General features: G+C 42.9%; 3 protein-coding genes across 4 annotated transcripts in view; 1 reads left to right on the top strand and 2 right to left on the bottom strand.

The window, feature by feature from the left end:
* LOC143367024 (GDP-D-glucose phosphorylase 1) overlaps positions 1-26,720 on the bottom strand; it is a 505,990-nt gene that overhangs the window by 89,912 nt on the left and 389,358 nt on the right. The window lies entirely within an intron of this gene.
* LOC143367202 (facilitated trehalose transporter Tret1-like) lies at positions 7,739-9,898 on the bottom strand. Its single transcript, XM_076808827.1, has 2 exons — positions 9,881-9,898; positions 7,739-9,349 (listed from the first exon to the last, which is right to left on the bottom strand). The coding sequence occupies exons 1-2, from the start codon at positions 9,896-9,898 to the stop codon at positions 8,291-8,293; spliced, it is 1,077 nt and encodes a 358-aa protein (XP_076664942.1). The 3' UTR covers positions 7,739-8,290.
* On the top strand, positions 10,621-13,443 carry LOC143367201 (facilitated trehalose transporter Tret1-like). The gene is made up of 2 exons (XM_076808826.1): positions 10,621-10,656; positions 11,834-13,443. The coding sequence occupies exons 1-2, from the start codon at positions 10,621-10,623 to the stop codon at positions 12,890-12,892; spliced, it is 1,095 nt and encodes a 364-aa protein (XP_076664941.1). The 3' UTR covers positions 12,893-13,443.

Genomic DNA, 26,720 nt, shown 5'->3' with positions numbered 1-26,720 from the left:
GCGGAGGATCACTTTCAGGCCACGCATCGACGCACGTCCGAAGGTCGTTTTGTGGTGAGACTTCCATTTAAAGTTACTCCAGAGCTGGGACCCTCGAGGCCCGCGGCACTTCGCACATTGAATTCCATGCAGCAGCGTTTTCGTAAGAATCCTGAATATGAACGAGCCTATCAAGACTTTCTACAAGAGTACGAGGATCTCGGTCATATGGTGGCAGCGCGTGCCCCCCCTGAGGGACGACACTTTTATTTACCACATCATGGTGTCTTAAAGGCCACGAGTACCACTACGAAGCTGCGCGTAGTGTTCAATGGCTCGATGACCACTACCAATGGAAGGTCGCTTAATGACGTCCTGCACACGGGTCCCAACTTGTTACCAGCCTTAGCCGACTTGTTGCTAAGGTGGCGTCGTCATCCCATCGTCTTTGTCGCTGACGTCGAAAAGATGTATCGACAAATAATTATACACCCAGACGACCGGGACTATCAGCGGATCCTCTGGCGAAAGGGGAAGGAGTTAAAGTTGAGGGAGTATAAACTTTGCACTGTCACCTACGGATTAGGCTGTGCACCCTACCTGGCTCTACGATGCTTGCGGCAGTTGGCCGCGGACGAGGCCGAGTCGTTTCCCTTGGCTTCTAAGACGATGTGCTCAGACGTTTACGTGGACGACATCCTAACGGGCGCAACTTCGGTGGAGGAGGCCTTGATTCTGAAAAAAGAATTGGATCAGCTCGCCATGGCGGGCGGCTTTCGATTACATAAGTGGGCGTCGAACTCGCCTGAGTTCATGAGGTCGGTCCACAATGACGTCGCCGCACTTGCCCGGCACTGGGATACGGACACCCAGCATAGCGTCTTAGGTATCCAGTGGCTTCCGGAGACTGACAATTTCCAGATCAGACTTCTGGAGGGTAGCACGAGCCCAACGACAACGAAGCGGAGCGTCCTAAGCCAGGCGGCGCAAATCTTCGACCCACTGGGCTGGCTTGCTCCTGTAACGGTATGGACAAAAATATTCATCCAGACGCTCTGGACGCTCACGACCGACTGGGACGAAGCCTTACCTGTGCAATCTGAGGACGCATGGCGCGAGTTTTTGAAGGCACTTCCAGCACTTCGTCAAATCCAGATTCCGCGGTGCATGGGCTTGACCTCCACCAACCATTCGGTGGAAGTGCACGGCTTCTCTGACGCCTCGGAGCGAGCATACTCTGCGGTGGCGTATCTGCGTGTTCACGATTCATCAGGTGACATACAGATTCATCTTATTTCAGCCAAGACAAAGGTGGCTCCACTCAAGAAACTGTCGCTACCACGTCTCGAACTGAGTGGCGCTCATCTACTTACACGGCTGGTGGCGCATCTTCTGTCGACTCTGGCTCTTAGGATCAACGGCGTGCATCTGTGGACTGACGCCCTGGTGGCCTTGGGTTGGATCCAGGCTCCGTCCAGTCGGTGGCAAACCTATGTGGCTAACCGAGTAGCAGACATACAACGTACGCTACCCCAGGCACATTGGCATCATGTTTCAGGCCATGATAACCCGGCCGACTGCGCTTCGAGAGGACTAACCCCGGCCGAACTCCCCGAGCACCCACTGTGGTGGTCGGGTCCGTCTTGGCTGGCGACGAGCGAAGGGCGACCCGTCACCTTCGAAGAGCCGATAGAAGTGCCCCACTCTGAACGACGGCAAATTCTCCACGTCCAACGCTCCCCAGAAGATGAGGTGAGCCTGTTTTTAAACCGATTTTCGAACTTCCGTCGACTGCTCCGAGTTACCGCCTGGTGCTGTCGATGGCTCCCGGCGTCCAAGGGGAAACGGGCAGCTTACCTGACCGCCAGTGAGATACAAGCTGCTCGATCGAGGCTGGTGCGAGGTGTGCAATCTACTGCCTTCGCTTCGGAATTGGACGCTCTCCAAAGTCGCCAACCGCTGCCTAGACGAAGTCGCCTGCTTCGATTGAATCCGTTCAAGGATCAGGAGGACAGCACCTTACGCGTTGGCGGGCGGCTGCATTATTCAAGGATCACCTACAATCAACGACACCCTGTGATTCTTCCCGATGAATCACCACTGGCTGCGCTGTGGATCGCCGAGGCGCATCGGCGCTGTCTGCATGGGGGTGTGCAACTCACCCTTTCAACACTTCGCCAACATTGCTGGGTTCTTCGAGGTCGCCACCTAGTAAAATCCTGCATCCATCGGTGCTCCACTTGTGTTCGCTGGAGAGGCAGTACCGCGGACCAGCTTATGGGAGTGTTGCCTGCACCTCGAGTAACCCCTTGTCGCCCGTTCCTGCGCGTGGGCGTAGATTATGCAGGGCCAATCTTTATACGATCCAGTCGAGGGCGCGGCCAGCACGCTCGAAAAGGTTATATCGCTCTGTTTGTGTGTTTAGCTACCAAAGCCGTGCATTTGGAGGTGGTGTCGGACGGGACAACGGAAGCCTTTTTAGCTGCCCTGAAACGACTGACCTCTCGCCGCGGCCTCTGCTCCCAGATCTACAGCGACTGCGGTACGGCATTCGTGGGTGCGGACAAGGAGCTGCGTGCCCTACTACAATCAGTCAGTTCCCAAAATAGGCAACTCCTGGACCGTCTGGCTTCTGAGGGTATCGAGTGGAAGTTTAACCCTCCTTCTGCACCTCATTTCGGCGGGATTTGGGAGGCCGCGGTGAAGTCCGTGAAGCACCACCTCCGGAGAGTGCTCGGCGAACATCGATTGACGTATGAGGAGCTGGCCACGCTCCTCGCTGAGATCGAAGCTTGTTTAAATTCTAGACCATTGGTACCGGTGTCAGATGATCCCGATGATCTCGCTGCGCTGACGCCAGGTCACTTCTTGGTCGGTGAGGCAGTTAACGCGATACCCGAACCCAATCTGGAGGAGCTCCCAGACAATCGGCTTTCTCGGTGGCAGCTGGTTCAGAAAATGCAGCAGCACTTCTGGCGTTTGTGGTCGCGGGACTACCTGAACACGTTGCAGACGCGGGGTAAGTGGAGTCGCGTTCGGACGGTGATTCGGGAAGGCGATCTGTGCTTAATCAAAAGCGAACTGCAACCGCCCTCGCGTTGGCCTCTGGCTAGAGTCGTCAAAACTCATCCAGGTCCCGATGGTCTTACACGTGTTCTCACCCTGAAAACGGCGACGTCGGAGCTCACCCGTCCGTTACACAAGCTTATCTTGTTGCCATTTGCTGCCGCCGCGGAGGTCGATGCTGGGAGCTCTCAAGGTGACAGTGTCGATGGCCGAAGACCGACATAACCTGGTCACCTCCGTCAGTATAGTAGTTAGGGTTCGATTTGCGGCACTCTTCTTGCGGAATTAGCTTAATTTTAGTTTCTTCTCTCTTGTTTTAACTGTCTTCAATTTTAATTACGCTTTCATTTTAATACCACTTCACTATCCAGCGGCGACATGTCTATTTCGTCAGAATATGACGAGACGGGCGGGAATGTTTGGGATTGGCCACAGCGATGCAGCCAATCGGGCACGTGCACGCTGCCTCGAAGCGCGCGACTTTTAAACGCGCTATTTGATACCGGGTCAGCGGCTGGAGCGATCGCGGCGATAGCCTGGTCGGGCCATCTCGGGGCCGACAATTATACTAATTAGCTTATCTCCCTCTACTAATTAGCAGCATCGCGCGACACACACGTGTACTTCTCTGATTGGCCATGCATCATCGGCACCCGAATCGGTGGCTCGGCCCGCTCTGTCTCCGCGATCGCTCTCTTGCTTGTGAACCGCGTACCGGTAAACACCGCTGTTTCTTCTAACGCAAAACAAAAGAGCTATCGGTGCTCCGATAATACGAAACAAGTATTTCTATATTCTTCGCTTCGGCCTCGCGCAATCGCGTGTACAATTTCATGTAAATTAAGTGCTTTACTGTTAATAGTAACATTTCTTTAATTAGTTATTAAGCACCCTAGTTTATTGTGGCGACATTACAACAACATTAACAGCGCTCACTTAAATCTATACGTTCCGCCGCGTGAACACAAACTTGCTCACGCGTTAAAAACAAGTGCGTGGTGCCCCTCGTTCTTGTGCGAACATTATACAATTCTCACTTTACTTACCAAGAAATGCAGGTCAATCATTGATAAGATGATTTCAAATAACGTATACTTCGCATTATCAGAAAACGTCCTTTTGGCTATGCTAACTGATGCCAGAGACAACTGACGATGACAGACATCAGAGAATATAATGTGCGCAGAGTACTGGCAGCAAGCTCGTAAAGCTCGTAACAGAGGCATCCAGCAAAATAATTGGAGCCGACGCAAGGGATGGCTTCATTCGGATCACCCTTGAGTTGCGCAGTCATATGCCAGCCTTTGATTACAAATCTCGTGTTCCCACTTCATCGAGTCTATAAACCCGACTTCGAGTATCCTTTCGCGATTAGGACATTTTTATCAAATTTCGCCTTCTAATCCATAAGGTAGGGTGGTTGGGATGGGGTAGGGAGGATGAGTGGGACGAGGGCTGCATGATCATTTTTATACTTTTTACTCAAATTTCGAAATTTCAAAGCTCTTGTCGGAACAAAAGATATTAACTCACCGGGCTGAAAATTTGCACAGTTGTTATTGATCCCAACACACAACTTTCCCGCAATAAGGCCTAACGCAACAATCATTTTCATTTTTTTCGGGACAGCCTGACGGTAGTGTCTCGCGCCAAGTATATATAGGTATATATGTGCAGCGGACACAGAGTGGATCTATTACGTCACGACTCGCTATCAAGAACCCTGAAATTTCCGAATCTCAATAACGGCTGATCCGATTACATTTTGTGTTACGTATGTGGAATTTTCCGGATCACGATCATGGGAACGGGAGTGACACGACGACGACCCCGAAGGATTTCCTTATATGGAAATTTCTAACGCATCCCCATTCATTTTTGGGATTATATAAACCCTTTGGTTTCTACCCTCTTTGGTTCAAAGCAGTAGTCACGTGTAGAGTAACGTCGTGTCACGCTCGTACAGAGTTGGCTAAATTTAGTAAGATCGAGCTGAAGTCTCGTCAGAATCATAGTTAACCTCATAGAATCCGCGAGTTCGGTTTATATTCTATTCGGCACTTTGAAATAGCCACTCGTACGCCCCGCAGCGCCAGTGCGTCAATACCGTGCAAATTAGTGGTAATCTATACACATTTACTACACTATTTAATCGCGACACTTACATTTGTACTATAATTAATTATTGAATACACGAATGGTGTTCACGTCTAAATCGAGTAGATTCTTTAAACCCATTTTTAAGTAGAATAGCAAGGCGGGTTCTAGACCAGGTCCTTCGAGGGGAGCGCGGGGGCGGGGGGAAGTGAGGGCGCGCGGGGGAGCGCGGCGAAGAGAAACATAGGCACGGGGCCTGGGGGGAGAGGAAGACCGGTTGCGCGCGCACGAGCCACGGAGTGGGGGAAGCCGTAATCGTGGAGGGAATCAGTCCGGACCGAACCGCCGCGGAGGCCTCTCCAGACCTGGCCCACCGTCGGAAATTTTTCAGAGGGAGGCATTGACCCCCGACAAAAATCTCTTTCGGCCCACCCGAAAATTTTTTCAGACCTAACCTAAGGTGGGGACTGTCCTAGAAATTTGTTTCCAAACCAATATGCATCAGAAATTGTTTCGGACGATGTCGGGAAAGATCGGCGTTTTTCGACACCGCGTCTTCGAGGGAAAGAGACGGAGCATTACTTTAAAGTTAAAATTCTAGGAGGGAAAGAGACACCACTACATAGGGGATAGAATCGCATGCATTCTAAAGCTAACAGTATTTCAAAGTGTTCCGATTTAACGTCGCTGCGTATCGCGCGATTTCGCGTAATTCGACTCCACTGGAGCGGCCGTGCAGGGTGATGTCACTTGGCGGCGCGAAGAACGAAATTGAATTATGCAGCGTCAGCAGAAATCTTTTTTCCCAACGCAGAGAAATAATAATTATTGAAACGGCGAATCTTAAAAATTAGGCGTTGAGAGGAGGAACACGGGAAAATAAAATTGAGAAATAATATATGTTTAAGAAATATATATTGTTACAAATAATAATATGAAGGTATAATATAGAATATAAAAAACATAATTAAAATTTATTTGGCTTAATTATCCCACTCGATCACATCATCAGCAAATAGATTAGTTAATGGTAAATCCATAGGAACTTGCACATGGTCAGTTTGAACTGCAACAACACTAGCCCGAAGCCCCGATACTTTATTCCTATAGGTATCAGAATCAATTTTTTCCGCTTTGACGTTTCGCCAAGCCACGCTCTTTGGATGATACGCATGATTATTCCGAGATATAGTTATTTGTACATTATCACCATCATCGAAATCGCCTAAAAACGATTGTTGTTCTTATCGATGCATCCAATATTCCTCATCATCCTCGAAGTAGTCGTGTATTGGATTATCGCATTTTTTAAAAACTTTTAAAAAAATGTCGCCATCCTGATTAGCTTCCGCTTCATAAAGTTCTGCACATCGAATTGCTTCGATTTGAACAGCAACATTTCGACAGGCCACATACATTTTCGGGCTAGATGAATGGGTAACTGCCGCAGCAGCGGTGATCGTAGCGGTAGCCGGACGTTTCAAATTCATGGGCAATGACATAATCTGAAACCGATTCTTCTTCTAATTCTCAAAGTTACTAACCCAACGATTCACTAAAATATGATAATGGAAACCTACGGTATTAATCGATTGTATTTCCATGCGTTGAACGATTGATAATATCCTTCAAAAGCAATCTTCTTCAAAGCAATTTCACGTAACACAAAAAATGACAAAAATGTTTCAAAGAACTGTCAAAGTGACTGCACGTTGACCACGATTTGATGACAACTGGTCTCGCTGCATCTCCAAGCTCCCACATGTGGGCCCATACCTAAAGTTGCATAGCTTTGCAAAGTAGGATGCCTTTGTTCTTCGCCATCTTCATCACAGGCCACCTGCATTTTCGCTGACCATCCTTACCTTCTATACATATTCGAATTATTCACTAACCATCCTCAGAGTGCACTTATCATGTTCCTCGAATTCTTCTCCCTTCTTCTTTGGACACATCATTCGACTAGGTCACACCACTTTTGATCGCGTATCGAACGTGTATTGGACGTCTATGTATTGAACCACTTTCAACACATAACGCACCACTTTCAACGTCTATCGTACCACTTTCAACGTCTATCGTACCACTCTGAACGTGTATCAAACGTGTATTGGACCACTTTCAACGTCTATCGTACCACTTTCAACGTCTATCGTACCACTTTCAACGTCCATCGTACCACTATCAACGCCTAACGTACCACTCTGAATGTCTATCAGACGTCTATCATACGTGTATGGTTACCGCTTTGATCATGAATCGAACTACTTCTACACAATAATTACAACTATCGTCTTAATCTAGCGTACATGCAGGAGGTTGGTGGTTGAGGAGGATGAAGAAAAACAGTTATGCATTAAAAATTGATTATATTTTATTTGTGTATTTCCCTCTGGCGTTTAGACCACCAGTTGAATATTTTTAAATACATTTTGCATGACACAGTGCTTTGCGTGTCTGCCACATCACAGAGTATTAACTACATTTAGCTTATTTAGGGATTTGATATCCTCGTAGTCAATGTCCAGCGTCTCGATGATCACGTCCGCTCTCGTATCTTCATCAAGGAAATCCACCAGCCAATCGCAGCAATTCCTATTTCAATTGCTCTGCAAATTATGCCATACTATACTATTCTTTGTTATATCATATTAAAGTACTTTGATTTATATTTTATTTATTTACATTCTACTTAATCTTAAGAAGGTGACAGGTTCTCCAAACAGTTGACAAACATCATTTGCCATTTAAATTCACGGAACTTAAAAATTCTAATGAAAATAATAAAAATGTGTTTTTTCTATTTCTTGGAATATCATCAAATATTTTACATTAGTTTCCACTTTGCTTACATCTTAAAATTTCAGTACTTGTCGTATGGCAAGGAAAGTATTCCTTTTGTAAACACTTCCTTTTGTATAAAATGCAGTTAAAAATACGATGTATTATTTACATAACAAGTTTTTTGTTTATAAATTATACTTTACACGTCGTCGCAACGTTTAAAAGCAACGGAGATTTACTTTCTGAACTTATTTGTCAAGTGCTCCCTGCATTTTATCACAGACATGATTGTGAAATTAATTCATCGGGCACGCGTTGTCGTAGAGTTTACGGCGTAGACACAAAAAAAAAATACCAATAATCATCATGTATTTAAGTCTCTTTGAATTTCTACGAACGTTTTACCTTTCGTCTCTGACGTAATGCGAAACAGAATTAGTGTGCAAGCTGCAGCGACTACAGAGTACGCTATAAATGGTAGTGAGTGACCATAGTTCAAATTTATAGCTACCCATATGTAAAGTTTGGTCGCTATAGTACCTAACACCCCACCAATTACACCTACGAGACACGTGCCCATCGCTTTGACCTCGGTAGCAAAGATTTCTGACATTAGGATGATCTGTAAAGAGACCAATCCGCAATTGAAAGTGAAAATCAATATTATGGAAGATAGAAGTAGTGCCCAAGTGTACATCTGTACGTTCAAATTCAAGTATTCCTCCGCGTGAAAGAAAACACCAATCATGAGATCACAAATAGCTGCTGTAATACCCGACGCGAGAATAAATGGCTTACGGCCAAGTTTGTCGACCAAAAATGTAGTTAGAAAGGAGGAGACCACTTGCGTTACACCGATAACAATATTCATCGAATAGTCAGATATCAAGTTGCTGGTTGATTTGAAGGTGAGCTGATCGTATATGAGAATTGTCAAGAAACCACCGAAATGGTGCGTCACAGTAAACAGCAGTATAATAATGAGGGCACGTAAATTTCCACGCGATGCAAACATGTCCTTCAGAGTTCCACTCTTTACCACGTATTTCCCTGTTTTCGATAGGGAGTCAACCATCGTTTGCAATTCTTCAGAAACGTCGGCTTTCCCTCTTAGTTTTTCCAACACGTCTTCCGCTTCGTCCACTCTATTTCTCATTATCAGGAAGTACGGTGACTCGGGCATAAAGCAACAGGCGATTGCGAAAGCAATGTTGACGGCCAAAAAAATTCCAGCCATCAGAGATAACGAGAGATGCGGGGCAACTATGAACGTCACAAGAATGCCGGTATTGTATATAATGCCTACCAAAGATGATGCAGCACCACGTGTCGCTGGTGACGATATCTCGCCTATGTACATTGGGAGAACACAAATAAATATTCCTAATGCTAGCCCTGCCAGAAGTCTTGCCGCGTACAATTCCTATAAAAACAAGCGTATGAATTAGCGATTGTAGCTGATAAGGAAATTTGGATAAATGAAAGTAATTTATCGAATTGAAATTTAGTTAAAAATTTATATGGTAACTGTAAAAGTAAACTACTATTTGTAAAATACATTTTTTAGTCTATGGTAAACAAAAACATATGGGTCATTCCACGCCAAATGGACCACTTTTTTCCCTTGATATCTGGAAATTTTTTTTAAATGTAATATGATGTAGTCCTCGTTAAGTTATGGGGGATTTAAGTCATTGTTTTGCCGATTTCGAATTTGTTTAAAAATTACAAGGCTTTGAATTTTTCGATTTTTGATTTTGAAGATGACATGACTGTTTTCAGCACAAATCTGATGAAGATTACTGTTTTCAACATGCAACAGTTTCGACCGCTTTCTTACTTGCTACCCTTAACGCCGTCATTCGAAATGATCATATTATCCTCTCCTGATGAAAGGAGCCCACAACTGACTACGACGTTGAATATGAGTGGTAACACCTAAATGATGCAGCACCACGCCATGTAGCCTCATTTTATAGAGAACTCTTCAGCGAATACGGTAGTATTTTAGGGGTATTTTAAAAATCATGACCTCGAGCCGAAATTTGCAGAATAAAACTTTGTTTATAATTCTCATTATTGTGAAAATGATTTTTCAACCTGAAAAAAATTATTCAAGAAGGTCGATTCTTCTCGATTAAAATAAAAAGGAATCGAGTAAATACTTCGTATCGACTCTTTGTCTAATCCTTTGCCAGACTTTTAATGAAAGTTATAACTATCAAACATTGTCTGACTTTAAGTAATAAAACAGCTTGTTTATAGCAATAACATTCAGGGGATTAAATAACGACTTTTGAATACTAATTTTAAAAGACATGCAGCTTAAGTGTTAATTCACTGGGCAGGTCACCCTACAACTCATTTTCATGAAAATGGACAAAAATCGTGAAATCAAATTAAACCACCCATAATTTCACAAGGACTACATCATATTCCATTTGGAACAAAGTCTGAGCCATCGACGGAGAAAAATGATCGATTAGGGGTGGAATGACCCATATAGAATAAAATGACTACAGAGACACTCCAAACCAAATTAATCTCTTAAAAAGGAGTATAAATTTGTTTTACAATATTACACCCAAGTTATGCAATGTGTGCCTATTCGTGCGAAAACATTCTGTATATATATAGTTGTATCTCAAGCCCCATTCATTTTAACACTAGGAATTAGGTAGGTTGTTGACCAGAATGAACAATTGCTGTGCCCTGATCAAAGGGTACTATGTAAACGGCTATGAAATCTGTCTATATCATGTTTCAATTTCATCAAAATTCATGAGTTTAATTTGGTTTGGAGTGTCTCTGTAGTCATTTTATTCTATATGGGTCATTCCACCCCTAATCGATCATTTTTCTCCGTCGATGGCTCAGACTTTGTTCCAAATGGAATATGATGTAGTCCTTGTGAAATTATGGGTGGTTTAATTTGATTTCACGATTTTTGTCCATTTTCATGAAAATGAGTTGTAGGGTGACCTGCCCAGTGAATTAACACTTAAGCTGCATGTCTTTTAAAATTAGTATTCAAAAGTCGTTATTTAATCCCCTGAATGTTATTGCTATAAACAAGCTGTTTTATTACTTAAAGTCAGACAATGTTTGATAGTTATAACTTTCATTAAAAGTCTGGCAAAGGATTAGACAAAGAGTCGATACGAAGTATTTACTCGATTCCTTTTTATTTTAATTGAGAAGAATCGACCTTCTTGAATAATTTTTTTCAGGTTGAAAAATCATTTTCACAATAATGAGAATTATAAACAAAGTTTTATTCTGCAAATTTCGGCTCGAGGTCATGATTTTTAAAATACCCCTAAAATACTACCGTATTCGCTGAAGAGTTCTCTATAAAATGAGGCTACATGGCGTGGTGCTGCATCATTTAGGTGTTACCACTCATATTCAACGTCGTAGTCAGTTGTGGGCTCCTTTCATCAGGAGAGGATAATATGATCATTTCGAATGACGGCGTTAAGGGTAGCAAGTAAGAAAGCGGTCGAAACTGTTGCATGTTGAAAACAGTAATCTTCATCAGATTTGTGCTGAAAACAGTCATGTCATCTTCAAAATCAAAAATCGAAAAATTCAAAGCCTTGTAATTTTTAAACAAATTCGAAATCGGCAAAACAATGACTTAAATCCCCCATAACTTAACGAGGACTACATCATATTACATTTAAAAAAATTTTCCAGATATCAAGGGAAAAAAGTGGTCCATTTGGCGTGGAATGACCCATATGTTTTTGTTTACCATAGACTAAAAAATGTATTTTACAAATAGTAGTTTACTTTTACAGTTACCATATAAATTTTTAACTAAATTTCAATTCGATAAATTACTTTCATTTATCCAAATTTCCTTATCAGCTACAATCGCTAATTCATACGCTTGTTTTTATAGGAATTGTACGCGGCAAGACTTCTGGCAGGGCTAGCATTAGGAATATTTATTTGTGTTCTCCCAATGTACATAGGCGAGATATCGTCACCAGCGACACGTGGTGCTGCATCATCTTTGGTAGGCATTATATACAATACCGGCATTCTTGTGACGTTCATAGTTGCCCCGCATCTCTCGTTATCTCTGATGGCTGGAATTTTTTTGGCCGTCAACATTGCTTTCGCAATCGCCTGTTGCTTTATGCCCGAGTCACCGTACTTCCTGATAATGAGAAATAGAGTGGACGAAGCGGAAGACGTGTTGGAAAAACTAAGAGGGAAAGCCGACGTTTCTGAAGAATTGCAAACGATGGTTGACTCCCTATCGAAAACAGGGAAATACGTGGTAAAGAGTGGAACTCTGAAGGACATGTTTGCATCGCGTGGAAATTTACGTGCCCTCATTATTATACTGCTGTTTACTGTGACGCACCATTTCGGTGGTTTCTTGACAATTCTCATATACGATCAGCTCACCTTCAAATCAACCAGCAACTTGATATCTGACTATTCGATGAATATTGTTATCGGTGTAACGCAAGTGGTCTCCTCCTTTCTAACTACATTTTTGGTCGACAAACTTGGCCGTAAGCCATTTATTCTCGCGTCGGGTATTACAGCAGCTATTTGTGATCTCATGATTGGTGTTTTCTTTCACGCGGAGGAATACTTGAATTTGAACGTACAGATGTACACTTGGGCACTACTTCTATCTTCCATAATATTGATTTTCACTTTCAATTGCGGATTGGTCTCTTTACAGATCATCCTAATGTCAGAAATCTTTGCTACCGAGGTCAAAGCGATGGGCACGTGTCTCGTAGGTGTAATTGGTGGGGTGTTAGGTACTATAGCGACCAAACTTTACATATGGGTAGCTATAAATTTGAACTATGGTCACTCACTACCATTTATAGCGTACTCTGTAGTCGCTGCAGCTTGCACACTAATTCTGTTTCGCATTACGTCAGAGACGAAAGGTAAAACGTTCGTAGAAATTCAAAGAGACTTAAATACATGATGATTATTGGTATTTTTTTTTGTGTCTACGCCGTAAACTCTACGACAACGCGTGCCCGATGAATTAATTTCACAATCATGTCTGTGATAAAATGCAGGGAGCACTTGACAAATAAGTTCAGAAAGTAAATCTCCGTTGCTTTTAAACGTTGCGACGACGTGTAAAGTATAATTTATAAACAAAAAACTTGTTATGTAAATAATACATCGTATTTTTAACTGCATTTTATACAAAAGGAAGTGTTTACAAAAGGAATACTTTCCTTGCCATACGACAAGTACTGAAATTTTAAGATGTAAGCAAAGTGGAAACTAATGTAAAATATTTGATGATATTCCAAGAAATAGAAAAAACACATTTTTATTATTTTCATTAGAATTTTTAAGTTCCGTGAATTTAAATGGCAAATGATGTTTGTCAACTGTTTGGAGAACCTGTCACCTTCTTAAGATTAAGTAGAATGTAAATAAATAAAATATAAATCAAAGTACTTTAATATGATATAACAAAGAATAGTATAGTATGGCATAATTTGCAGAGCAATTGAAATAGGAATTGCTGCGATTGGCTGGTGGATTTCCTTGATGAAGATACGAGAGCGGACGTGATCATCGAGACGCTGGACATTGACTACGAGGATATCAAATCCCTAAATAAGCTAAATGTAGTTAATACTCTGTGATGTGGCAGACACGCAAAGCACTGTGTCATGCAAAATGTATTTAAAAATATTCAACTGGTGGTCTAAACGCCAGAGGGAAATACACAAATAAAATATAATCAATTTTTAATGCATAACTGTTTTTCTTCATCCTCCTCAACCACCAACCTCCTGCATGTACGCTAGATTAAGACGATAGTTGTAATTATTGTGTAGAAGTAGTTCGATTCATGATCAAAGCGGTAACCATACACGTATGATAGACGTCTGATAGACATTCAGAGTGGTACGTTAGGCGTTGATAGTGGTACGATGGACGTTGAAAGTGGTACGATAGACGTTGAAAGTGGTACGATAGACGTTGAAAGTGGTCCAATACACGTTTGATACACGTTCAGAGTGGTACGATAGACGTTGAAAGTGGTACGATAGACGTTGAAAGTGGTGCGTTATGTGTTGAAAGTGGTTCAATACATAGACGTCCAATACACGTTCGATACGCGATCAAAAGTGGTGTGACCTAGTCGAATGATGTGTCCAAAGAAGAAGGGAGAAGAATTCGAGGAACATGATAAGTGCACTCTGAGGATGGTTAGTGAATAATTCGAATATGTATAGAAGGTAAGGATGGTCAGCGAAAATGCAGGTGGCCTGTGATGAAGATGGCGAAGAACAAAGGCATCCTACTTTGCAAAGCTATGCAACTTTAGGCATGGGCCCACATGTGGGAGCTTGGAGATGCAGCGAGACCAGTTGTCATCAAATCGTGGTCAACGTGCAGTCACTTTGACAGTTCTTTGAAACATTTTTGTCATTTTTTGTGTTACGTGAAATTGCTTTGAAGAAGATTGCTTTTGAAGGATATTATCAATCGTTCAACGCATGGAAATACAATCGATTAATACCGTAGGTTTCCATTATCATATTTTAGTGAATCGTTGGGTTAGTAACTTTGAGAATTAGAAGAAGAATCGGTTTCAGATTATGTCATTGCCCATGAATTTGAAACGTCCGGCTACCGCTACGATCACCGCTGCTGCGGCAGTTACCCATTCATCTAGCCCGAAAATGTATGTGGCCTGTCGAAATGTTGCTGTTCAAATCGAAGCAATTCGATGTGCAGAACTTTATGAAGCGGAAGCTAATCAGGATGGCGACATTTTTTTAAAAGTTTTTAAAAAATGCGATAATCCAATACACGACTACTTCGAGGATGATGAGGAATATTGGATGCATCGATAAGAACAACAATCGTTTTTAGGCGATTTCGATGATGGTGACAAATAACTATATCTCGGAATAATCATGCGTATCATCCAAAGAGCGTGGCTTGGCGAAACGTCAAAGCGGGAAAAATTGATTCTGATACCTATAGGAATAAAGTATCGGGGCTTCGGGCTAGTGTTGTTGCAGTTCAAACTGACCATGTGCAAGTTCCTATGGATTTACCATTAACTAATCTATTTGCTGATGATGTGATCGAGTGGGATAACTAAGCCAAATAAATTTTAATTATGTTTTTTATATTCTATATTATACCTTCATATTATTATTTGTAACAATATATATTTCTTAAACATATATTATTTCTCAATTTTATTTTCCCGTGTTCCTCCTCTCAACGCCTAATTTTTAAGATTCGCCGTTTCAATAATTATTATTTCTCTGCGTTGGGAAAAAAGATTTCTGCTGACGCTGCATAATTCAATTTCGTTCTTCGCGCCGCCAAGTGACATCACCCTGCACGGCCGCTCCAGTGGAGTCGAATTACGCGAAATCGCGCGATACGCAGCGACGTTAAATCGGAACACTTTGAAATACTGTTAGCTTTAGAATGCATGCGATTCTATCCCCTATGTAGTGGTGTCTCTTTCCCTCCTAGAATTTTAACTTTAAAGTAATGCTCCGTCTCTTTCCCTCGAAGACGCGGTGTCGAAAAACGCCGATCTTTCCCGACATCGTCCGAAACAATTTCTGATGCATATTGGTTTGGAAACAAATTTCTAGGACAGTCCCCACCTTAGGTTAGGTCTGAAAAAATTTTCGGGTGGGCCGAAAGAGATTTTTGTCGGGGGTCAATGCCTCCCTCTGAAAAATTTCCGACGGTGGGCCAGGTCTGGAGAGGCCTCCGCGGCGGTTCGGTCCGGACTGATCCCCTCCACGATTACGGCTTCCCCCACTCCGTGGCTCGTGCGCGCACAACCGGTCTTCCTCTCCCCCCAGGCCCCGTGCCTATGTTTCTCTTCGCCGCGCTCCCCCGCGCGCCTTCACTTCCCCCCGCCCCCGCGCTCCCCTCGGAGGACCTGGTCTAGAACCCGCCTTGCTATACTACTCTTTTACCCAGCAATCCTTATAATATTAGTAGCACTCACCCACTGCTACAACTTTACCGCTCGAGTTGTATCAAACATAAATTAAGAGTTACGAGGCACTACTAACATTTTCCGCGACTCCCTGATCTCTGATCAGGTTCGTTCACAACCTTATCCAAAACAAGGAATCTTTACCAACCCAGTGGCTCCCCGATTTCGCATCGGGTTCGTCCACGAAACCTCCCCCTTCCTACGGCTCCCTGGTTTCGCATCAGGTTCGTCCGTATCTTACAGCTCCCTGATTTCGCACCAGGTTCGTCCGTATCTTACAGCTCCCTGATTTCGCATCAGGTTCGTCTGTAAATCTACCAACTTCCGAACAGCTCCCTGATTTCGCACCATGTTCGTCTGTGAATAATCCAACCTCCTAACAGCTCCTCGACTTCGCGTCGACTTCGTCTGTGAAATTCATCCTAGTGACTCCCCGATTTCGCATCGGGTTCGTTCACGACATTTCACCCTCCTGCAGCTCCCTGATTTCGAATCAGGTTCGTCCGCAGTTGACTCTATTCCCAGAGGCTCCCTGATTTCGCATCAGGTTCGTCGGCGCACCTAACTAACAAATTCATAAACCGTATTCCTTGGGAAATACCTTTCTCGCCGGCCTCTCGCGTTGCCGCAGCCCCGGCGCGTAACATTTGAATGGTCTTAATAGATAGCTTGGGTTTGATTTATATAAAAAAAAGTGTCTTCGTTTTGTTCCTACGGGCCTTATGAGCTGAGATATTTCGATGTAAAGTTGCAATTTGCTGAATTTTATGTTCTTAAAATTCAGCATCGTCATCGTCCTCGTCCTCGTCCTACACTTCTAGGCAAGAGAGGGTATGAAAGGGTGAGGAAATGTCTCTCAGGCATGTCGTTCATTGGATGCGGGTTTAGGCCAATCGCGTAACAAATTGTTGTAATCTGACAGCTAGACAGAGACATTATAACCTACCAAGTGCTAAGTGTCAAGTAAAGTAAGTTGTCCGAATTTGAAATGTCACAAGTTTTTACACTAAATAGGAGACTGAATTATAGTCTTAATTAACAAGGTAAGTCACCAAAATTGTTTAAATCGATTTCGTATGTAGAGTCGCCGACTTGGAAGTTGTCCGGAGAAGGTTAGACAGAGTATCATCTTCTTTCGCATAAGTTTCTGGAAATTTGTACCATGCATGTACAAAATAATATATATATATATATATATATATATATATATATATATATTATTTCTCGGTATGGGTTGTATTGTATCAAGTAATTGCACTGGCCACGTTTCAACAGGTCTATAATTGGAATGGTTTTGTAAAAGGCAATTGAAACGATCCATATCATCATCCCATAACCATTCACCACGAAAAATTTCATTTTTATTTTTTTCGGTAAGCATCGATATTTCCTGTTTCTTTTCTACCTGTATAGACATTTTAGTAGAAATATATAAGGAGACGTACAGGACTATATATATATACCTTTTTTTTTTTTTTTTTGACGTGGAGAAATCCCTAACGGATACCCCGCCCCCCGGGGGAGGGACGGGGTTATGTGGGGCTTGCACCCACTAAAACTCCACGGTGGTCTTCCTCGGGCGCGGAGTCGCGCGCACGAGGGGAGGGACTTTACGCGGGAGCAAACTAGCGATACATCCGCTTGCCCCCCCCCCCCCCCCTCAGCGCAAAGGCGAACTCCGCGCTCAACAACCCCGCGCGATGACGGCGGGGCCTTCCCGAAACTCCGGCGACGCGCGACGGACCACTCGTCCGCGTCGCCACTTCTGGGGGTCGCATGGTGTTGCGGAGGGGTGAGTGTGCCCCCCGGCACCCTCACCCCGCGACCCCCGCGATCGAACAGTAACCCGGACAGTGGCCGGGCGGGGAGACGGCACCTGGTCAAATGATCCAAGGGACCGTTCTTCCGCCGCCGCACCCGGGAGAGCCGCAAGCGGACACCCCGGGGCAGGGGCAGAGTGCAATGACGGTCCCGTTGACCGCCGAACTCACCCTGTCTGTTCGATCGCCTACGACGGGAGCGCGTTGAAAAAGAGCGCTTATAGCGCGGCTCCCGGGATATATATATACCTAACCCAGACCTAACCCAGGACTATATATATATATATATATATATATATATAGTCCTGTACGTCTCCTTATATATTTCTACTAAAATGTCTATACAGGTAGAAAAGAAACAGGAAATATCGATGCTTACCGAAAAAAATAAAAATGAAATTTTTCGTGGTGAATGGTTATGGGATGATGATATGGATCGTTTCAATTGCCTTTTACAAAACCATTCCAATTATAGACCTGTTGAAACGTGGCCAGTGCAATTACTTGATACAATACAACCCATACCGAGAAATGAAAAGCATATACAATGTTTATACAGTGGGTAAAAAAAGTATTGGCACACCCACTTTTTTTTAAATATCCTGATATATTTAAGTAATATATTAATACAAAATGTGGGGACTTGGTTAGAGGGCGTGCATGTGTAAACAGTGAGTGAGTGTGAAGAGTAGGTAAAAGCGAGTTTATTAAAAATAAGAGGGCAGGTTGGGGTAGGGAAAACAGGGCCATAGATAAGGCAACGTGCGTAGTACGGGAGGAAGTAAAGGTTAGGGAGGCGAAGGTGGGAAAGCTAGTTTTCTCTGAGAGAGTAAACCGGGGAAGTGACGTAGAGGTTAGGTTGCGAATTGGCGGGAAATGGCTGGTATCGGGCCAAAGGCGACAGAGGAAGCGGTAGGTGCAGGTAACCCAGTCGGTAAAACAGGAGCGGTTGGCAAGGTGTCAGTGGGCGAATCTCCCAAAAAGATAGAATTAAGGAAATCGAAACGCGGACGCCCGACAACCGTCGAGAAAGTAATGAAAGCAGGTAAAGAAAAAGGATCGATAGAAGAGTTTTTAACTAGGATTGAAAAAAGAAGTGGAGGAAGGGGCAGAGGAATAGGTGGACATAAAGGTGAAAGGGACTTATTGGGGATCAGTATGGAAAGTACGGACGGTAACTATAAGAAAGAGATAGAAGCAGACCAAAACCAAAAAGGGGACATGGCAGAAATACTAAAAACCCTAGCAGGCTTAGTCGAAGAAATCCAAGGCTTGAGAGGAGAAATGTGACAAAACAATACTGCAATTGAAGAAGAAATGAAAGATCTGTAGAAGGTGATAGGGGAGAAAGAAATGCGTTGGAAAAGTGAGAGGAAAGAGATGCTTGATAGAATCAATCAGCTCGAAGGTAGGATGATGCAAATGGAGGAGAAAGAGGATTGCAATATTAATAAAATTATGGAGCAGAAACTGGAAGAACTAAAAGGGAGGGTACAAATGGAAGCCAAAAGAAGAGCAGAAGACGAGGTGAGTGGAGACGTGGAGAGAATGAGAAGATTGATAGAAATATAAGACAGAAGAGAGAGGAAAAATAATGTTGTAATTAGAGGGCTAATGGTAGGCAAGGAAAGAGTAAAAGGACAAGTAGAAATATTCTTCAGAGAAACATTAAGTGTAAGGGGGGATATAATATGGACAAAAATAGCAGGCTTGCAGGGAAGGGAAGTGATAATCGCTGGACTGAAGAACTGGGAGGATAAGCAGGAGGTAATGAAGAACAAGGGCAAACTAAGAGGAAGTAAAATATTTATAAACCATGATTACACAAAGGCAGAGAGAGATATCCAGAGCAAGATAGTAGAAACGGCAAGAGAGGAGAGGAAAAAGCCAGAGCGGTTAAAGTGGGATATAAGAAAATAATGGTAGATGGAAAATGGATAGATTGGACAAACAGAGCAAAAGAAAGGGCAAACAATAGGCAGGCCCAGGTTTTTCAGTGAAGCGGCGGAGCAGCAATGGCACGAGACAAGAAAACGGAGGGGAAAACGGGGATACAGGAAAAATGGTGTTCTGGAATGTTGCTGGAGTCGCGAATAAAGATAAAGATTTTTGGAATTATATCCGGAACTTTGAATTTGTGGGGCTTACGGAAACTTGGGTCGAAGAAAAGGGATGGGAAAGTGTTCTTATTTGAGCGTTGGATCGCGTTGGCGTTAGTCCGAAATGTTTGCGGAAAAGGGCGAAAGGCAGACTTGAGCTTAATCTACGATTTATTTTACACTATGTACACTCTTATTAGCTATAAATAGTTTTAACACCGAATAAAGCTTCCTTATTTTTTGAGCAGCCAAGCAAAAGGGGATTAAGCACTTTAACTCTAATCAAGGAACCGAGTTGTAGTTTTGCGTAAGCGGAGGCAAAGCAGCGAACTAGAGCTTCGTTAGCGAATAGCACACCAAATTTAGCAGAGCAATTAAGCGGATCTACGAAACCTTCGGAATCTACACGGCAAAGAGAGCGAGGAACCCGACGTCGGTTTCCGAGAACCGAGATCGAGCTCCCCTTCCATCGATAGCAGGTCGATGGGGGGGGGGGGGCGGTGATCGGCGCTCCACATGAGCAGACAGGCCGTAACGCGAATCATCGCAGAAACTCGCGGTCCCACTCGAGAGATGGCACCGCGATGTAGACTTCCCGAACAGAAAGATTTAAGAGTATGCTACCGATAGGCTTCGAATGGAAGTGTCAATACGCAATAAGAGAAAAGACGAAAGGCAGAGCTATGGGAGAGATAATAACATGAGTTAAGAGGGAGTGGGTGTCGAAAAAGACAGAAAGAGAAGAGACAAACATAGTAGAAAAAAGAATGAAGGTGGGAAATAATGACTGGAGGGTTGTGACAGTTTACAATAGGGAGGGAATGAAGAAAATGGCAGAAAATATTAATGAATTAGTAAAGGAAGGGGAAGAGAAAATACTTTTTATGGCGGGGGATATGAACGCAAGAACTGGAAGCAAAGGAGATATCTGTGTAGGGGAAAGTAAAGGTGGGCAGACGAGAAGAAAGTCAAAGGATGCGGAAAAAAACGTAGAGGGAGATCTTTTGCTGCAGTTAATTGAAGACAGGGGTTGGCATATTGCAATTGGTAACATCCCAGGTGACGAAGAAGGGGAATTTACATATGTGGGTAGTAGGGGGGCGACGGTGATTGATTACGCCGTAGCTAACACGGCAGGTTTAGAGGAGCTCACAAGATTCAATGTGGAGGAAAGAGTAGAATCAGATCACATGCCCATTTGCTTAACTTTCCGACTCCCGAGGAGACAAATTAGGGATAAGCAAGGGAAGGGTGTTAAAAAGAAAGAAATCATGTGCTGGTGTAAGGAAAGTATAGAAGTGTTCACAAATAACACAGAAAAGCTAGAATTTAACCGTACAGGGGTCGAAGAGAGTTGGCTGGAACTGAAGGCAGGAATTGGTAAATGTATAGTCAGGAAAAGTGTTAGAATGAAAGAGAGAAAGCTAGGATATAGGGCGTGGTGGGATAAGGAGTGCGGAAGGGAAAAAAGAAGAACAAAGGTGCTATGCAAAAAGTGGAAAGTTGGAAAGAGCACAAGAGAAGAATACGTGGCAGGAAGGCAAAGTTCGGAACAATATGTGAACAGAAGGAAAAAAAGAAAAGAGAAGAGGAAATCGAGGAGATAAAAAATGCAAAGACTGAGAAGGAAATCTGGGAATACATAAATAAGGACAGGCGGAAAAGGAACAGTATAGGAGACAATGTAAATAAAGATGAGTGGGTAAGGCATTTTAGAGACGTGCTAGGAGGTGCGGAGAAGAGATTAGTAGGAGCCAAAAGGGAAAGGAGCACAGAAGAAGAAGAAGAAGCAGAGTTGACCGACGAAGAAATAGAAAAGCAAATCCGACTTCTAAAGAGGAGGAAAGCAGCAGGGGAGGACGCCATACCAGGGGAAACATGGCTGTATAGCGGTGGAAAAACTAGGCAGAGGCTAAAGGAAATTCTGAAAAGTGTATGGAAGGGAGAGGGATTCCCAAAAGATTGGAGAAAAGCGGTAATTTTCCCTATACACAAAAAAGGCGATAAGGATAAAGTCGCGAACTATCGGGGGATTTCAATACTTGATTCTGCCTACAAGCTGTACGCGGCCATTTTAAATGAGAGGATCAGAATAGATGTTGAGGAGAAAAGAACAGAGGAACAATGGACAATATATATGTATTGCAACATGTAATAGAAAGGGAAATAGGAAGACCTAGGGGCAAGGTTTTCGCGTTTTTTATAGATCTTAAAGCAGCCTTTGACATGGTGGTGAGAGAAGAGCTATGGAAGGGATGAGCGGAAGAGGGGGGAGAAAAGGCTTGATAGAACGGGTTAAGGAGATTTATGAGGAAACAGAAAATGTAGTAAAGATAAAGGAAGAGCTATCCGAAAAATTTTGGACCAGCAACGGCGTTAGACAGGGTTGTCCCCTGAGCCCTACCTTGTTCACGGTCTTTATAGCAGACTTGGAGGAGGTGTTTAGAAACGGTTTAGAGGGAGGGATTGGAATAGGCACGGAAAGATTTTGGACATTAGCGTATGCTGATGACATAGTTTTAGTGGCGGAAAAAGAGGAAGCGTTAAAAAACATGATGCGAAGATTAGAAAAATATTTAGGTAAGAGAAAGCTGATACTGAATACCGAAAAGTCGAAAGTTATGGTATTTAGAAAATTGGGAGGTAGAGAAAATAAAATAAAATGGGAATGGAAGGGAGCGGAAATAGAAAAGGTAAAAGAATTCGTGTACCTGGGTGTGCGTTTCCAAAGAAACGGAGATGTTGATAGCCACATCAAAGGTCGCGTAAAGAAGGCAAATGTGGTGATGAGGCAAATCTGGGGAATAGGGGAAAGGAAGTTTAAAAACGACTTTAAGAGAATGTTGATAATGTTAGACTATTTAGTAATAAGCATTCTGCTGTATGGGGTGGAATTCTATGGGTGGAAAGAAAGGGCAGAAATCGAGCGGATTCAGACAAAGTACCTGAAGTGGTGCTTGGATGTGTTGGAGTTCAACGAGTCTCAGTGTTAGGACTAAGGGGCTGCGTTTCTCTTTTTCTGGAGAAGAGGGGCGAAGGGTCTTGACCGGGGCATAAGGTGACGACCGTAGCCAGTCTGAAAATTGTGACCAAACCGTGCAGATCGCGTTCCGTCTCTTAAAGTTTCTTTTTTCTTGTATACTTTTATATATAACCAACTAACATTAATACGTGGACACACTGTGTATTGTCTATCTATACAATAAACCATAGTTGTGTTTATAGTGTGACATTTATTTTCAACCTCTGCGGAGTAATTTCCAACAGGATGTGAGTGGTTTGGATTATTGCACGCCGGAATATATAGTTTTGGAGGAAACCAAGAGGGAGAAGATTAGGATTAGAGCAGGGAAGAGAGCGTTGAGATATGAAGAAGGCGTTAGAAATGGAGAAGGCAGAGTGTTGGTGAAAGAATGTTTGAAAGAAAAAGAGAGGAAATGGGGGGGGGGACCAAAAAACAGCAGGGAAAGAGAAGAATATCTGCAGAGAAATGGATACAGCCAGCTAGGAGTAGAAAACCTAAGACAGTAGAACGTAGATATAGTCAAAGCGTTGACCGAAAGGGACAAAGAACTGCAGGGCCACGTGCAATATAATAAAATCCAGAAGGCCAGATACAATAACAGATATAAATATATAAGAACAGTGGGAAGGGTTGAATATCTGGAAAAAGAAGGAAAGGGGACAGCCAAAGGTTAATTGCAAGGGCAAGGTGTGGAAACATCGAGGAGGGCAACCGATATTGGATGGACAAGGAAAGAAGGAAATGTCTCTGCACTCTCTGCAGCCTAGAGATAGGTACAAGAAAACACCTACTAAAGGACTGTCAGAGTTTAGGTACTAGCGAACTAGGAGAGGAAGAGATTGTGGAAGACAGGAGGAATGAGGCGGTGATAAGTTGGCTAAGAAATATAGAGAAACAACGGAAAAACAGAATGAATGAGCTTAGCTGAAATAGGCATGTAACAGAGGGATGAGAAGAATGAGTGAGTTAAGATAGATTTTGTATAGTTAGGTAATGTAGTATTTTTAGTCGGGCCCGATCGCCCGACGGAGGTACTCATCGGTACGGCACTGGGCGAGAGAATACGCGAGAAGCGCGGCGTCACTCGCGACGTTTTTCGCGAGGACCAGATTCGGTCTTTCCGTTTTATAGTACTCATACGTTCACTATTATACACTGTAATAACCTAAACCTGACATTCTAATAAACTATCTGCTATTTTATTACCACAAATTCAGAAGTGGGATAGACACCTTTGTGTGCCATTCGAGCCATTCGGGTAATACGACGCACGTGCTATTGTGATTCGGTCTGCGTGTGACTGGAATACGACCACGTGCTTGTGGTGCGGCTTTCGTGTGACTCGTACAGTCTTTATATTGCATTTTTAAGTGGAACACACGAAATTATGGCTGCTTTGAACGAAATTCCGGCAGTGAAGGAAAGAATTGCGAAAGCACCGACGAAGCAGATTGTGACCCTGCACAAATTTCTGCTCCTCGAAGAGGGTGATCGGCAGAACAGGAAGCGGTTACGGGCATTCAAGGGATTTCCAGTTGCTGAAGAAACACCCCAGTTCCGGGCCAAAGTCTCATGGGCGGCAGAAACTTTTTCGCTTGAAGATCTGGTTGCCATATGCAACGTTTTGGGATTGGATTATGATGGCACTGTCCAAGAACTCACTCAACGGATCTGTTTGAGTTTGGCGAACATTCAACGCCTGAATTCGCCGACAGATTCCAACGCAGTCGCATCGGAAGAAGAAGAAGAACCAAACGAAGATGGGACTGAAGACGCGGAAGATTATGTGTCGATCTCCAGTACCGGCCCTCCACCGAAGTTCACAATGAGTTTTCGTGATATACAGGATACCATTCGTCCATTCAATGGTGACGACGGATATCCTATTGAGTCATGGATTGCGGATTTTGAGGACAACGCTGCACTCCTAATTTCCGAAAATTTCTAAAAAATTTCGCCATAGTCGCTAAACTCTTGTATGATTTGTTAAAGTCGAAGGGAGAATTCAATTGGGACGTGAACGCGTTGAATTGTTTTGCGTCATTGAAAGAAGCATTAATTTCCAAACCAATACTCTCCATTTACTCTTCATCGGCTGAAACCGAATTACATTGCGACGCAAGTTCGCATGGATTCGGGTCCGTATTATTGCAGAAACAGAAAAATGGCAAGTTGCATCCCATATTATATTTCAGTCGCCGGACTACGAAGGCAGAAGCAAATTATCACAGCTTCGAGTTGGAAGCTTTAGCTATAGTCTATTCTTTGGAACGATTTCGGATATATTTACAGGGAATTCCATTTAAAATTCTCACGCATTGCAATAGTTTAAAATTGACTTTAGAGAAGAAGGAAATAAATCCAAGGATCATGCACTGGTCTCTAATCTTACGCAATTACGAGTATACCCTTGAGCATCGTCCAGGTGATAAAATGCAGCATGCTGATGCCTTAAGCCGAAAATATTCCGTACACCTTATAACTGAAAACACTTTCGAACAAAATTTATCCATTTTACAAAATCAGGACGTCGAAATAATCAAAGTACGAACTGAACTAGAAAAGAATGAGAGTACATTTTTCGAACTAAATAATGGATTAGTTTATCGGAAAGTTAAGAATAGATTATTGCTCTACGTTCCATCTTCAATGGAAGAAAATGTAATACGAGCAAGTCACGAACAGATAGGCCATCAGGGCATAAACAAAACTAACGAATATTTATCCAGAATCTATTGGTTTCCTAACGTAAAAGAAAAGATTCGGAAACACATACAAAATTGCTTCAAATGTATTACTTACGCGACAATAGCTAATCGCGTAGAGGGTAAATTATACTGTCCCGATAAAGGCAATATACCTTTTTATACTTTGCACATCGACCACTATGGTCCTTTAGATAAAACAAAGCACCGTCATAAGTATGTATTTGAGGTTATCGATGCTTTCACTAAGTTTGTCAGGTTTTACCCAACAGTTAGCACTACCGCGCAAGACGTCATACGACATTTGAGAACTTATTTTAACACTTATAGTAAATCGTCGCGAATCATTTCAGATCGTGGGAGCGCTTTTACCTCCACGAAATTTAAAGAATTTTTAGTTCAAAATAGTATTCAGCACATTCTAATAGCAACGGCAACGCTGCATGCTAATGGACAGATTGAAAGAATAAATCGTTCTCTCACATCTATTTTGTCAAAGTTGTCAAAAACAACTTGTTCGTGGGATAATGTACTGACCGAAACAGAATTTGCTTTAAATAATACCATAAACCGTTCTACCGGAGAAACCCCTTCAAAATTACTTTTTGGAATTAATCAAACGGGAGAAATTAATGATGATTTAAGACAGATTGTGGAAGAGCTACGTAATGAAGAACGTGATTTACAACAATTACGAGAGAAAGCAGTTAAAAATATAACATCCGCGAATGAATATAACACAGCCTATTACGATAAGAAGCGAAAAAAAACCGTGAAGTACAGGGCTGAAGATTTGGTGATGATCAAAAATGTGGACACTACACCTGGAGTTCATAAGAAGTTGTTACCAAACTTCAGGGGTCCGTATGTAATAAAAAAAGTTCTGGATAATGATCGTTATACAGTAACTGATCCAGACGGACATCAAATCACGCAACTACCTTACGAAGGTGTGTGTTCACCTGAAAATATGAAATTATGGCTCAATTCTGAAATAGCATAAGATTTATTGTAAAATCCTTAGACATCCTTAAAGTTAAGTCTAGTATTAAGATGTTGCGTTACAAATAAGTTAATTAAGCTATGTGTTCAAGATAAAACTATGTAAACCGTATTATTTAAGAATAGAGAAGAGAAAATAGTTCTAAATGTAAC

This window comes from Andrena cerasifolii, chromosome 3 (assembly GCF_050908995.1).
Source record: "Andrena cerasifolii isolate SP2316 chromosome 3, iyAndCera1_principal, whole genome shotgun sequence".
NCBI lineage: Eukaryota > Metazoa > Arthropoda > Insecta > Hymenoptera > Andrenidae > Andrena > Andrena cerasifolii.
The sequence above is the reverse complement of the archived record's forward strand: the minus strand, read 5'-3'. Positions and strand labels throughout refer to the sequence as shown.

Excerpts from the sequence above, each read along its gene's own strand:
- LOC143367201 (XM_076808826.1), top strand. The coding sequence starts at position 10,621 with ATGAACAATTGCTGTGCCCTGATCAAAGGGTACTAT. Across the intron at positions 10,657-11,833 it reads CCCTGATCAAAGGGTACTAT|GAATTGTACGCGGCAAGACT; the intron begins GTAAACGGCTAT and ends TTGTTTTTATAG.